At 47.2% G+C, this 14913-nt stretch overlaps 1 protein-coding gene across 1 annotated transcript in view; it reads right to left on the minus strand.

The window, feature by feature from the left end:
* Window positions 1–14913, minus strand: part of TGFBR3 (transforming growth factor beta receptor 3) — a 183460-nt gene that overhangs the window by 152805 nt on the left and 15742 nt on the right. The window contains 1 exon segment of the mRNA XM_032487077.1: window positions 7127–7302. Coding sequence (XP_032342968.1) covers window positions 7127–7214 — 88 coding nt within the window. The 5' untranslated portion in view covers window positions 7215–7302.

Below are 14913 nucleotides of genomic sequence, written 5' to 3' on the forward strand. Positions count from 1 at the left end.
TTGCTCTTCAAAAAACAAAAGTAGAATGCCCAGTATATGCTTGCTGAATAACTCAACCAATTAACACTTTAGGAAACTTAACCTTGTTAGAAGATGGAAAAAAATCATCATTTGCATGAACTCCAAAGTTTCCTTTTGCTGTGCCCCAGAAACCAGCAGCGTACCTGTGACCTGGGAAGCATTCAAAGCTGATTCACCAGACTACAAGCTCCTTCTAACACAAGCAGTATTTAAAGTTGAAAGAAAAGGTGAAGAGATAACTGGTTCTTTCCTCTAACTCAAAAGAAAGGGGCGAGTGAGAGCGAGGTGGCATTCTGCTTCGCCGAGCAGCAGTGGAATGCTGGGGCCAGCAGCCGACGTGTCCAGCTGGAAAAACTCGTCTCAGGAAAGCCCTGCAGCAGCTCGGTGGCACCGCCGATGGAAACAACAGAGCAGGGACTGACTCCACAAGCCGTGCCCTGCTCTCCCCGAGGCCTCTGCTACCCGAGCATCCTTGTGGATGGGCCAGAAAGGCAGGCAGGAAGGGAGTGTCCTCCTGTTACTCCTGACGTTACTCCTGACGTTACTCCTGACGTTACTCCTGATAGCTCTATCATTTAGACCAGGACTAAGTTACTCAGGCCCGTGAGGACAAAGGGAAGAACATGACGAACTCGGCGCAGTCTTACTGGAACGTTTTCCTTTTGCCATAATTACCGTTTATCACTATACGGTTCCCTTCATTGCCAAAAGAGAGAGTAACTTTTATTTTTAAATCAATATTTTCCTTTGAAGGCAGTAAGATTTTCCACATTCCACTCTAGTTCTTTTTTTTCCCCCAAGATTTCTAAGAGTTGGCAGGGCAGGGCAGGGGAAGAGCTGGGCCTCCATCCCCAGCGCACCTGCCGCCTGGTCCTTGGAAGGAGCATTCTGAGAGCGGGTGAGTTTTCAAGCCTGATTTACAGCGTCCTCTCAGAGAACAAAATATGATTATACTGGACTTCAGGATAAATCTTTTTTAGGCCACTCTGGCAGAGAATGTTTTAAAGGAAAGAAAGTCAGCAATACACAGGGATGCAGCGCAGGCCGGGACCGTCTTCTGCGAAGGGCAGACACCTCCATGCCTTGATGCCCACGTGCAGGGCAGGTGCTGGGGGACGGCCTCACGGTGAGACACGCCCCAGGACACGCTGGGTTCCTATAACACTTCCGGCACCAGCACTTGGGGCCAGGAGTTTCACCAGTGATTCGAGCTGGCCCCAGACCATCAGGGTTTAGTTATCAGAGCAAATAAGCTGAGAAAGCCTGATTTCCTATGTCCCCGGTGTGTGGAAGCATAAGCCTGGAGCAACTGAATACTGCGTGGTCACACATAGGTAGCTCTGTCTTGTGGAAAAGTTGATCAGTGTTTACAAAATGCACCATCATTAGCGTCCAAAAATAACCCAAATAAACCAGGAATCCAGAAAGCTGGGGGGCAACTACAGTCTAGGATAAGGATGCAAAGGGGAGGGAAACTGTGTTCTGCTGGCTCGTCTGACACCAGACCTGTGTATAATCTCACTCATGCTCTTGGTAAACCTTTCCTACGCTGTGTGCACATCTAGTTGTCCCGCTACCTAATCTCCTTGCAAATGAAAAAAACCCTTTATTTGATATCACATCATAGCCCTACTCCCATGGGTGGAACATGGAGGGCAGGGTCATCTTTGAGAAATGAACTCATCTTTTAACTGAATCCAGCTAGCTGTTCCAACTGTGTGTGTGTGTGTGTGTGTGTGTGTGTTGTTTCCGTGCAAAAACCTAAAGAAAGGGAGGCAGAGACCTCAGCACGCCTGGGTACGCACGGTACCCCCGAGGCACCACCACCTCGCACGCAGGCCACCCTATTCACTCCGGGTCTTTAAATAACTGTTCTTCGCTCTTTAAAATCAGCAGAAAGTTGGCTCCCTGGTGACAGCTGGTGTCACAGCTGACAATCTTGCCTTATGTATCCAACAGTGGAATTAAACACAAAAGTGGTTATAATAACCACCTAAAAACAGTAATAATCACAGACCAAATCAACTGGCTGTGTCCAAAACCTCAGGGCTTAGCAAGAGAAGGCCGTGTGAACTTGCTTTCCTTCAAGTCTACCCCTTCTCTCGCCTTTCCATCCCCTGGTGGCAGCCCCTGCCAGCAGCCTCCCCGCCCCCCTGCCACTGTGAGTTACAGCCTCTGGGCCCTCGGCTGGCAGAGAGGAGGAAACTGCGGTAAAACCACCCCTGTGGCCCTCGGGCCGCTGACCTCAAGTCCGAGAGCAAGGGCGCCAGCTCCCGTCGGGCAGCAGGGGCGGAAGGAGCGCGAACTCCGGGTCTGCGGCCACTCTGCCACTTACTCGCTGCGTGGCTACTACTACATAAAGGACCGCTTCAACTTTTTAAAAACTGTGTCTCTCATTGTATGTTACAGTTTTCTTCTCTAAGCCTCCGTTTCCCCAACTGTAAAACGAGTAGAACAACAGTGGTGGGACTGGTGGCCGCAGAAATCATCACAAACCAGCGGCGACGATGAACACCTCCCTCGCGGGCCTCTGCGAGGACGGAAGGAACTGGTTGGCGCCAAGCGCCGGCAGGGCGCCCGGCTGGCGCTCGGTGCAGAGCCGCCGCGCCCGGCGGGGGAGGCCCCAGGGCTGTGCGGGCGGCCGGCCTGCGCAAGTGTGCTGGGTTCGGGTTCAGCCAAGAGGGCCCACCTTCCTAAACTGCCTGCTTTCTCTCAAGCCCCGTCACCCTTACTCCATAAATGAAGAAAACAGCCCTGGCCGCCCAGGAACCGCTGTGGGAATCAAGCGCAACCCCAGGCACGAAAGTGCTCTGAAAACGATACACACAAAATCGTATTATTCGTTCAGCCTCCCCCGCGAGGCTGCCAGCGTGTCCCATTCCAACCCAAGCATCAACCAGCTGGTGTCTCTGCCTGCTGCCCCCACGGACTCAGAGCTTTCTTAGCAGGAAAATAACGCCAACTAAAAACATCTCCATTTTCCAGCGGACTGTAGCTGGAATTCCAGGTACCCCTGATAAAGATGAGAAGAAATGTGTCTGCTCGATAGAAGCGTGTGTGAGGCTCCAAAAGGATGCATCCACGCACCGAACAGACTGCAGGATGAGGGGGACGGCCGCCCCGTCCGCACCCGCTGGCACAGAGGCGGGGGCAGCCTCTGCAGGTCCCCCCGTGACCCAACCCAACACGAGGGGCCAGGGAGTACAGGCCAGCCCGTCCCGTCTACCAAGCCGCGCTCCCTGAAAGCTCCACACACGCCTCTTTTTCTCATTCCTGAGGCTCCTGGGGCACAGCCCTGCCTGACGCTGGCAAGCCTCAGAGGCAGCAGTTAATATTTTTTAAAGATGTGTAGCAGGACAGTTTTTAAAGTGAAAACAGTGAGCCTTAAGCCCACAGGAGCAAGCACATACTTTTTAAACTTCCCACTTCTCTTAGATCACAGGATCAAAGATAAGGTACCAAAACCCTACAGTAATTTCTAACCAGGAGGCACCACGGTACTGCCACGCTCTGGAGCACCGAGCAGGGCCCTCCCTCCCCACAGCACGTAAGGCAACCACGGAGCGAGGGAGGGAAGGAGAAGTACGAATTCTGTCAAAGCAACCGCTGACCCGGGATGTGGCTTGCTGCCCCCCGCCTCCTTCACCCTCAGCCACGAGCAGACAGAGGAAGGCTCTCACTGAAGGCCCGAGGGCGGGCTCCCACCCTCCCGCCTTGGGCGCATCTGCTGTGCTGTGCTCCTCCTGGCCACGCACGCAGGCCCTCACCCTGCCTGCCGCCAGGAACCCTGCCACACAGCCTCACAGCCGTGTCTGCGAAATAAGAATGCAAATAAAGACGGCCCATGACCTGAGGGCCCTTCCACTCTATGACTTACATGCATTCCTTCTAAGGCCAAAAGGGTTTAATCTGGTTCCAGGATGTCTCATGGCGGCTGCTCACCTGGTGTTGAATCAACCAAGTGAAGGGGCTCATTCATCCCGCACTGAGGGTCTCCTGCACGCAGGCCTGAGTGGAGTGGCTGATGGGCTGGGTTCTAGGGCCACGCTGCCTGGGTTCAAGTCCCGGCTCTGCCACTCATTCGTTGCTGAGCCTCAGTTTCCTCGTGTGGAAAATGCAGATGATGCTAAAACTACTAACCCTACCCCACAGGGTCGTCCTACAAAGACAAGCAGACCCGCTGGCCGAGAGCAAACCCTGGGCGAGGGAGTGTCGGCCCACACGCCAGGCACCGCCGCCGCTGCTGCAGCCACGGAGGGCACTTCTCAGGCTCACTTCCCGAGGCCGCAGTTGATTCTGAGATTGTACAGAGCGCGCCTCTGGCTACAGAAGGATGGAGAAGGGAGACGCGAAATCTCAGGATGCAATCCACTGCGCTGTCCTGACGCTCAGGGTCCTCAGCAGTCCACCCCACGCCTCCCTCCAGACAGACCGCCTCCACACTCCCGACCCGGGTCATCCACGCTTTAGAACGAGCTCAAGGCCCTGAGTGCCCTGCTCTGCGCCAGACCCTGTTCTTCCAGAAGCTGCCGAGCCCAGTCCTTCCTCTTTCTAGATTCTGCCTGGTCTTCAAATCAGAGCTCGAGACCCAGGCTTCCACAGAGCCCCCCCCCCCCCCGGCCGCTCTAACCCACCTCTGAGCCTTCTGGGGGCTTCTGTTTTACTCGGCGCTCACCACGCATTGATTATTTTGTTGCACGGCTATATTTTACACGCCTAACTAAAGCACAGGCAACTCCAAAGAAGGACGGATCTCACGTCCCTTTGTAGACCCCTGAGTGACTGAGCACTGTGCTTGCACGTGGCAGGGACGCAGCAAACAGGTGACTCACCTGCTGCTCCAACAGGGCGCACAGACGGCACACGGCAAACCCACGGCCATTCTCTGAAAACAAACGTGTTTCTGACCAACACTCCCTCACAGTGTAGAGACTGAAGCTAAACCTGCAGACCCAGATGAGGCAGGCTCATGGCTGAATCTGCCGCTGGGTTGTGGTGTGGCCTCCGGGAAGACACTTACACGGCCGTGCGGCAGTTTCCTCATCTATCAACTGAGGACGAACAAAGAACCTACACTTAAGAAGTGAAATGAGATAATACATACAGAGCACTTTGCACAGGGCCTGGCACACAGTAAGTAATTAGCTTATTCTGTAAGTTTTCATTGTTCAACTGTCTTCCTGAAGTTCAATTCATCCAGAATGCCCCAAAAAACCATTGTCCTAAAACTACGCTGAGCCTATACAGAACGCTGCCGGACATCAGTGTACACAGAACACGTCTCCCTCCGTCTTCATTCATTTGGCCCATTCGGTCTTTCAGAAAGGCACCTCTACCTCTGAACCGTCGGTCAGCTGCCTCAGGTTGTTACAAAATCTGTCAGCCTGCTGCACCTTCAGTCTTCCTGTGCGCCCCAGCAGAGCTCTGAGTGCGCGTATAACGCAGGAGAAACATCTGACCAAAGGCCTGAGAGAGGAGGGAGGGTCTTAGGCAAAGCTGATCCACCGTCAGGTACATCAAGGGACCACAGAGCCGCCAGACTGCCACGTTCCCGTGAAGTGTCTTCAGCTGTGTCCTCCAGTCTGTCTCAGGCATCGGTGAAAGCAGGATACTTGGCCTCAGAGTCCCAGGCACAGCTACACAGTATAGTCACCAAACACCACATTCTCCATCAAGCCGTTTCTCTCTGTTTCTCTCTCCCACTCTCTCTCTTTTTTTTTTTTTTTTCGCTACTATTTTTCAATGAGATTTTAATTAAGATCAGTTTTAAAGCATAGGCTAAAAGGCAAATAACCTTTCAATCGTGAGACAAAATGAAACTGCTGACAGAGAATGGGCAGTTCAATTTCACACAGACATCATGAAAAAAAAAAAACTAGCAACTTTCTCTCAAGAAATTTGCAACAAGGAGGGCATTCTTTCTGTTTCCAATCTCACAAACTAATTTCTGCAAACTGGCTTTCACCCAGTCCATGCCTGCATGTGACTCCTGGTCTGAGGCAGCCGGCGCCTCCATGGTGGTCCGGCCCCTTCAGGGGACACAGGTGAGGAGCGCGGACGGGAAGCCCAGGCTCCCCCACTCCCTCGCTACGTGATGCTGTACGAGGAAGCTACGCTCCCCAAATCTCGTTTCATCATCTGTGAAATGGAGAAAATACGCATCAAACCCACCTCAGAGTTGTGATTAAGTGAGAAAGAAGAATATCCTTATTCACTGTTACAGTCTAGAGCTGCTCGCCCAGCCCCTGCCCGCGTGCACACTCAATGCACGGGAAGTATTATCACTCTCATGTCACCTGCACGTGCAGTTCAACAGCCAAAACCAAGAGGCTAATCATTTTTTAAGTCCATGTGTTTCTTGTTGCAGCCAGCCAATGTCCAGAACTGAGCCAACAGATTAGTCCTGTATAGCTCACTACAGAAGAGACACAAAGCAAATTATAACAAAATAGAGCAAAAGAAGCTTCCGAATTCATTAAGTAATCCTGACTGCCAACATTAAATGTTGATGTGGGGGATCTGATACTCTTACTTAAGCAACAATGTTTCGACTAAATCATCTGCTTCCTCTCATCTCCATCCTCACACTCCCAAGGCCTCTAGGAAGCACAGTGTAGTTCTGTAATCTTTGAAAAGTTACACATTAAAAAATCTAAAATAGGCAAAATTAAATATCTCCTAAGCAGTCTATGCCAGGAGTGTCACCACTATGTAAAAGATCTAATTTTGGGATAAAGAACAAAAAGGCGTTCTTGAAATTAGTACTTAGGACAAGGAAGCAAGTGTAATCCGTGCATGAAACAAAATTCAGTGGGATTAAACATTAGCATATTTGTCCCCTACCCACCTCAACACTGAAGGTCCGTTAGGTGTCTGCGTCACTGACACTAGAATGTCTAGCGCCAGTCTAGTAAAATATACCCAGGCAAACGTGCTACGCATCTGTACAGTAGTCAAATGTTTCATTTCCTTGAAGAACATAAGTACTCAAGTTTTACACAAACATCACATGTCCTAAATTTCTCTAAACTAAAGCGGCTGAAAAAAAAATATATCTAAAAGAATATATGTATAATGAACACTCAATTTATATTATGCAACTTACCTGCAGTTGCCAAACAGGAGCTCATCAGGGCAAACACGGCGATCACACAGGGAGAAGTCATTTTTATTTTTCCAGAAGTGTGTCCCATTCAGTCACCTCCGCCTGCAGCTCTCAGATCCTCAACAATCTTTGCAAATCAGAAGTGACCTTAAAACTCTTTCCAACTTTCAAATTGCCTATGAAAACATAAACATTTTATGAAGAAAAGTTAATGTGGGAATTTCTTTTCATAAGTACACATTAAAGTGAAATGAAGAATTTCTAAAAAGTGTTAAGATAAATTTATCTTAAAAGACGCCAAGACAGCACTCAAGCAAAGGTGGGTGGGAGGGGGATGATAATTACCTAAAAAGATCTTTATAGCAAATACTTCTGCAAAGACATGCTTGTTTTTGACATTTAAAATCTTTGGTTTTATATAAAATTTTCAAGAAAATAGAAGAAAATCAAAGTACATCTATAATATAACATCATGAGTTATACTGGAGCACTAAAATAATCAACGACACTCAACACCATACACAAACTCCCTAGTGTCAGCAGGAAAACACAGACAACTCTGGTTACAAACTCAATCTAATGTTACAGTAACAGGACTGTCACAGGGATCAAACTGAAATACATTTAGAATCAATCTAAAAAAATAAAGATTAAAAGGCAAGATTCTTATTTCAACTATGTGCCAATCTGTTAACAGGTGAAAATGTCTCTCCCCGTCTCTCAACCCCAGCTGAGACTATCTGGTTACTTGAACAGAGGATCCAGAAGGTCCTTTCTAAGCCTTTCCTATCCAGAGCCTTGAATGATGAGTTTTGTGAGGGTTACTTAACTTGAATACCCTTCCTATGACCCTGAAGATCACCCAACATGTATTTTCCAGCCTTGTCTCCCTAAGCCTGGCACAACCCACAGAAGTTGTTCAACTCAACAAACATTTATTTACTGAGCACCGACTATGTTTCAGGCATTGAGTAAAGACATGATTCCTCTTATCAGGAATAAAAGTTACCCAACAACTAGGTAGAAGCATAAAGACCCTGGCTGCTCTAAGCCCTGAGCAAGGCGGGACCACGGGTTCTCTAGGACCCACCTCAAACAGCTGGAGACTGCAGCCCTGTTAGAGATAGCACCCCCAGAACCAGCTCGCTACCCTCAGAGGCAAAGCCAGCTTGGGCACCTGCAGGTACAGTGCAGAAACACCAAGTCAGTGGCAAAATGAGTGTCTAATTAAATGGTCTTGGTTCACTGCATCAAGTGTTAAGAGAAAGATATTTTAAATGGTTCCCTGCAGTAGTAACACTAACGGGCTTTGACAGGGGAGAAGCAGGTTGATTCAAGGAAAGTGATGGGAGGGAGAGGGAACCTTTTCACTGAATATCTATTTGGGTTTTACAAGTATTACCCACCCAGAAATAGTAACAATAAAGTGCTAATTTCAATTTTTTCAGATATGCTTTTAAACTATATTATTACATACGCAGGAGGCACTGTGGTTCAATCTCGGTATGTGATAGAGATGAAAAGCCTAGGATGAGTAAAACACGGATTACGGCGGCAGTTAGAAGCCCCTAAGGGTAAGTCCACTCTGCCACCTGCCCAACGGGTGACGCTGGGGTTACTCCACCCATGACCCTATCCCGTAGCCTGTTGTGAGGAGTAAAGGAGTTAACGTATAGACATTGCTTAGAGCAGTGCCTGGCACATAATAAGCAATGAATAAATGTTAGCTATTGTCATCACATTATTGTCCATTCCTTTTGAGGTATATTTATATCAATAAAGTGGAGAAATTAGGGTGTGGTTATTTACATAATTCTTAGCTACTGGAAAATCAGCTTAATCTTTTGTTTAATTTTATTTTTTATTGAAGTATAGTTGATTTACACTGTTAGTTTCAGGTGTGCAGCACAGCAATTCAACTATACATACACATACATTTTTTATTCAGATTCTTTTCCATTATATGTTATTACAAGAAACTGAATATAGTTCCCTGTGCTATAACCAGTTTAATCTTTTGTTTACTGCAAAATAAGCATTACAACAGACGCAATAAGGAGATAAGCTAAAGAGGGGAATCATTAAAGAACAAAATCGCCCTGTCAAACTGAGGCACAAGTCATCCAGCACAACGGTCTCAACTTCAAAACTGACTAAATTTTACAGATTATTTTGGACACCGTGAAACTGACTTCAATCATCCCCTGAAGTCCGACGCTCCTGTCACCACAGTTCCACACTGTCTCAGAAGTAATGGACAGTCTGCCCTGTTAACCTAAAAAATCAGTGACAGCGAAGAGAATTTGTCCCTGTTTTTTCCCCACAAAAGATTAGGTTTCCTGAATGGACTGATAAGGAAAATTCTCTCTAAAAGAATACGCTATTTCAACCAACGCTACAGGCGATTTTTATAAGCAAAACCCGTGAGGAGATCTCAGAAGAAGATGGCTTCCCAGAGGACTTTTATGGTGCACACAGCCACTCCAGCAGCACAAGGCTCGCGGAGATGTTTAATGAGCTTGTATCACCCCCTGCCCACAGCGGCAGAGGGTCTGTGGGCCAGGCTCATTAATCCAGGGCTTAAACCAGGTCTGAATGAACCTGTGGAAAAGAAAGGCCAATGGTTCTATTAAAAATATAGACTGCAAATTGCTGACAAGAATATTGGGCAATTATTAAAATGCAGCAATTACAGATATAACAGAGCCAAGCTCAACAGTCTGACGCCCAAAGGCAAACCACAGCAAGTTTACACCGGATCTCAAAACATCTCTGAGGAAGTCCAAGGCAAGTTGAAACTCACACACTGCTGCGTCTAACAAAGAGGGGGCTTTTCTTCTTTCAGTTTAAAGTCCCTCCATAATGTAACTTGTTCAGAAAGAAAATAAACTGCAGAGAGTTTTTGCCTAATCTTCCCAATGTGGTGACAGGATCCTAAGGCGAAAGAGAATAAAAGGGGAAGCGTGTCGTTCCATTCAGTGGAACTCCAGTTTTGGCCAAGACTTGCACACATCAGCACCTTAACACACGACTTGGGGATCAGCTCCCCAACTAGGAGAGCACAGGATGATCAAAGGCTTCAGAAAAGTCGCAGATCTGGAATAAAACTAGGGAAATACAGGCAAAACATGATCTCACATACGTCTCAGCAATGCTTTCCTAGGGCAGTCTACCCAAGAAATAGAAATAAAAGAAAAAATAAGCAAATGGGACCTAATTAAACTTACAAGCTTTTGCACAGCAAAGGAAACCATAAGCAAAACAAAACAACCACCTACAGAATGGGAGAAAATATTTACAAAAGATGAAACCGACAAAGGCCTGATCTCCAGAATATATAAACAGCTCATGTGACTTAATAAGAAAAAAACAAACAACCCAATCCAAAAATGGGCAGAAGACCTAAACAAGCAATTCTCCAGTGAAGACAAACAAATGACCAACAGGCACAGGAAAAAATGCTCAATATCACTAATTATCAGAGAAATGCAAATCAAAACTACAATGAGGTATCACCTCACACCAGTCAGAATGCCCATCATTCAAAAATCCACAAGTAACAAGTGCTGGAGAGGCTGTGGAGAAAAGGGAACCCTCCTACACTGCTGGTGGGAATGCAGTTTGGTGCAGCCACTGTGGAAAACAGTATGGAGATTCCTCAAAAGACTAGGAATAGACTTACCATATGACCCAGGAATCCCACTCCTGGGCATATATCCAGAAGGAACCCTACTTCAAAAAGACACCTGCACCCCAATGTTCATAGCAGCACTATTCACAATAGCTAAGACATGGAAACAGCCTAAATGTCCATCGACAGGTGATTGGATAAAGAAGTTGTGCTATATTTATACAATGGAATACTACTCAGCCATAAAAACCGACAACATGATGCCATTTGCAGCAACATGGATGTCCCTGGAGATTGTCATTCTAAGTGAAGTAAGCTAGAAAGAGAAAGAAAAATACCATATGAGATCGCTCATATGTGGAATCTAAAAAAAAAAAGAAGACAAATGAACTTAAATATAAAACAGAAACAAACTCCCAGACACAGAATACAAACTTGTGGCTGCCCGGGAGGAAGGGGTGGGAAAGGACAGACTGGGAATTCGAGATTTGTAGCTACTGACAGGTATATACAGAATAGATGAACAAGTCCATACTGCATAACACAGGGAAACGTATCCAAGAACTTGTGGTAGCTCACGGTGAAAAAGAATATGAAAATGAATGTATGTATATTCACGTATGACTGAAAAATTGTGCTGTACACCAGAAATTGACACCACATTGTAAACTGACTGTACCTCAATAAAAAAATACAGAAAACGTGAGTTGATTTTGGTCATACGTGTATATAAACTGTTGTTGCTGCTGTTGTAGACAGCAGAGTTAAACATCTTCCTGCACAATTGACGCTACCTAAAAATCATCATGTGTCTGTGTACAGTCCTTGTTTGTTCTTGTGCATTAAGAATAAATTGCAACTTTTAAAAACTGAAAGAAAAAAAAAAACTAGGGAATTACAACCTCTTCTCCTTCTCTGAGGTTATACCACACTCAATCTGCAAGGCCGCAGGGCCCCCTCACCCCGGTTATCTGACCTCACTGTATCTCTTTAGACCTTAGGAGCTTAATGCTTTCTTTAGAAATATAAACAGGGTACTCTGAAATCTTGAAAGAACAATTTCAGTCCAATGTGTAACAGTCATTTTGTGCACATTTCAAAGTAATGTTGTCCATTCAAAGGGTACCAGAACTTTCAGTATCCACAAATAAACAAAATAATTCTGAGTGAGAGTTTAATGGATTAAAAAAAAAACAAGTGATGCTGATGCTTCTAATCTCCCCTGTGTCTCTTTCTGAGGCCATTAAACTGAGTGTGCTGCCCCGGACGCTCCGGTGATCCAACAGCGCGCACGGGGACGCACGGGGAAATGCCAGGATGAGCGGACAACCCCTGCCCAAACGAGTCCTGAGAACCATCACGGGTGAAGCTAATGTTCAGAAGGAATTGGTTGGGAACCGTACTCCCGGGGGCTGACCAGGATGTTTTTTAAAGAGGAGATCTTGCTCTATCTTAGAGAGAAAGTGTAGCAAAATGAAGTCTGGCAAGAAAATCCCACAAGAAAAATTACTAACTTCCTCTTAGAGATGGGTGACATACTGCGATTATTCAAAATCAGAACTTACAATTTACTCGAAATTCTCAATTCAGAGAATTCACATGCTAAAGATAACATGAACAGCTTTCAATGCTGGAAGCGGTCAACACGACTCATGGATGAAGAGGCGCCCCATCTCTAAGCCCAGCACGTGCCCAAAGCAACGCGGCAGAGTCAAGAGTAAAAGCTGGGTCTTTCCATGAGCGACACTCTACCTTGAAGTTCCAGGTCTGTTCCCACAAACTAGGAACCATTTTCTCCCATCAGCAGTCGATCTCTGGAAACAAAACATTTTATCCAAGGCAGGGCGCAGCCTGCCCTTGCTGCCTTCAGACACGGGTACCTCCACGCTGGCGTATGTGCTCTGCACGAGTCATTACTGATCACAAACTGTGACCTGACCTCAGGGCTGTGGGTGGCAGCTGTGACAAGCAAACAGCCCTTGGCAATGCTTTACGACTCAAGCTCTTTGAAGATGAACACAAACCTGTGCACCCTCATATCTTAACACGAAACTGCTCAGCCCCCAGTCAGGAGGATACTCAGCAAACATGAAGATCTTCAAGACAGAGGTATGTTAAGTGGAACAGAAAAATAAATGACCGTTCCCGAAACTCAAATAATAGTAACACCTGACTTCCTGGCACCTTCAACACGAAATGGTTTTTCAGCAGATCGTTAAAATGTTTCTAGTCCGCCCAAAAAATTTAAGTGACTTTTTTGGAGAAAAGTATATTCTTATATAAGTCTGCAAATGGTTAAATGAAACCTGGTAGAGGAGTTGTTCTGAGGGACACTCAATATGCGATTCTGGAGATTTAGAGAAGAGGCAGGAGGGGAGGCACCGATACCTGGTGTGGCAGCTTGTGAAGAGGGGTGCACGGGAGGTACAGCCTGCGAAGAGGGGTACATGGGAGACAGAGCAAAGAGGGGTGCACGGGAGGCGAGCCTGTGAAGAGGGGTGCACGGGAGGCAGAGCCCGTGAAGAGGGGTGCACGGGAGGCAGAGCGAAGAGGGGTCACGGGAGGCGAGCCCATGAAGAGGGGTGCACGGGAGGCAGAGCCCGTGAAGAGGGGTGCACGGGAGGCAGAGCAAAGAGGGGTGCACGGGAGGTGAGCCTGTGAAGAGGGGTGCACGGGAGGCAGAGCCCGTGAAGAGGGGTGCATGGGAGGCGAGCCCGTGAAGAGGGGTGCACAGGAGACAGAACGAAGAGGGGTGCACGGGAGGCGAGCCCATGAAGAGGGGTGCACGGGAGGCAGAGCCCGTGAAGAGGGGTGCATGGGAGGCAGAGCCCGTGAAGAGGGGTGCACGGAGGTAGATCAGAGGCTGCTGTTTGTCTGATGCCATCTGGATACACTTTAAGACCTGTACACAGAGAAAGCTGAACCACCTTCCTGAGTCACAATAGCAACTCCCAGATTTCTCTACGTTGCAGAGAAACTGGCTAATTCCAAATCCCCATCTTCAGACAGATTTGGCACAGAGAGGAGAAAAGTCCTAGATGTGGGTAAGAAATCTCCGAATCACAGCCAAGCACAATCAATATTCAACAAACACTCACCACTGTGAGCCAGGCACTGCTGAAGACACGAAGAGCACAGCAATGAAAAAGGGAGTGAAAAATCCTGCCCTCATGGTGCTTAGATTCTTGTAAAAGGAACACCATTTACTACGTTAGGCAAAGTATTTAATTTCTGAGCTTCATTCTTCCCTCCAATAAACCCCTATTTATTGCTTACTCCACGCCAGACAGCGGGAATACAATGGCCAAGCAAAGAGTCGTGTTCTTCTGCCCTCACGGGCTTAACGTGCAGTGGGATAAAGCAACCATCACAAATACGTAACTGTAAGCATCCACAGCCTGAAGGACATGCGGAGATCTGAAAGACCCAGTGAGGGATGACACAGCAGGTCGAGGGACCACGTAGGCCACTGATGCTGGAGGGAGCGTGGCCGCAAAGCCAGAGGGAAAGGAGTGGGCTAGGCTGAAGGAAGAGTTTAAGCAGCAAAGCGGCGCGATCCAGTCAGGCTTTTAAAGCTTCCCCAGGACAGGCACTGTGGAAAACAGCACGGAGGTTCCTCAAAAAATTAAAAATAGAACTACCGTATGATCCAACAATTCTACCTCTGGGATTATAGCTAAAGGAAGTTAAATCACTGTGCTGACACGGCATCTGCGCCCCCATGTTCACCGTGGCACTGTTTACAACAGCCAAGACATGGAAACCACCTGTGTCCACTGAATGGCGAGTGGATAAGGAAACTGTGGTGTGTATACAATAGAATATTACTCAGCCATGAAAAAGAAGGAACTCCTGCCATTTACAACAACATAGATGGACCTGGTGGGCATTATGCTAAATGAAATAAGTCAGAAAAAGATAAATACTGTATGAGCTCCTTTACACATAGAACCTAAAAAACTGAACTCATAGAAACATAGACTGGGGATTGGGGGTCGCCAGAGGTAGGAGTGAGGTGGGGGGCCACGGGTGAACGCAGTCATAAGGTACAAACTTCCAGTTATAAGATAAATAAGTTCCAGGGCTGTAATGTACAGCATGATGATTGTAGTTAATACCGTATTGTATATTTGAAAGCTGCTAAGAGAATAAATCT

This window comes from Camelus ferus, chromosome 9 (assembly GCF_009834535.1).
Source record: "Camelus ferus isolate YT-003-E chromosome 9, BCGSAC_Cfer_1.0, whole genome shotgun sequence".
Classification (NCBI taxonomy): domain Eukaryota; kingdom Metazoa; phylum Chordata; class Mammalia; order Artiodactyla; family Camelidae; genus Camelus; species Camelus ferus.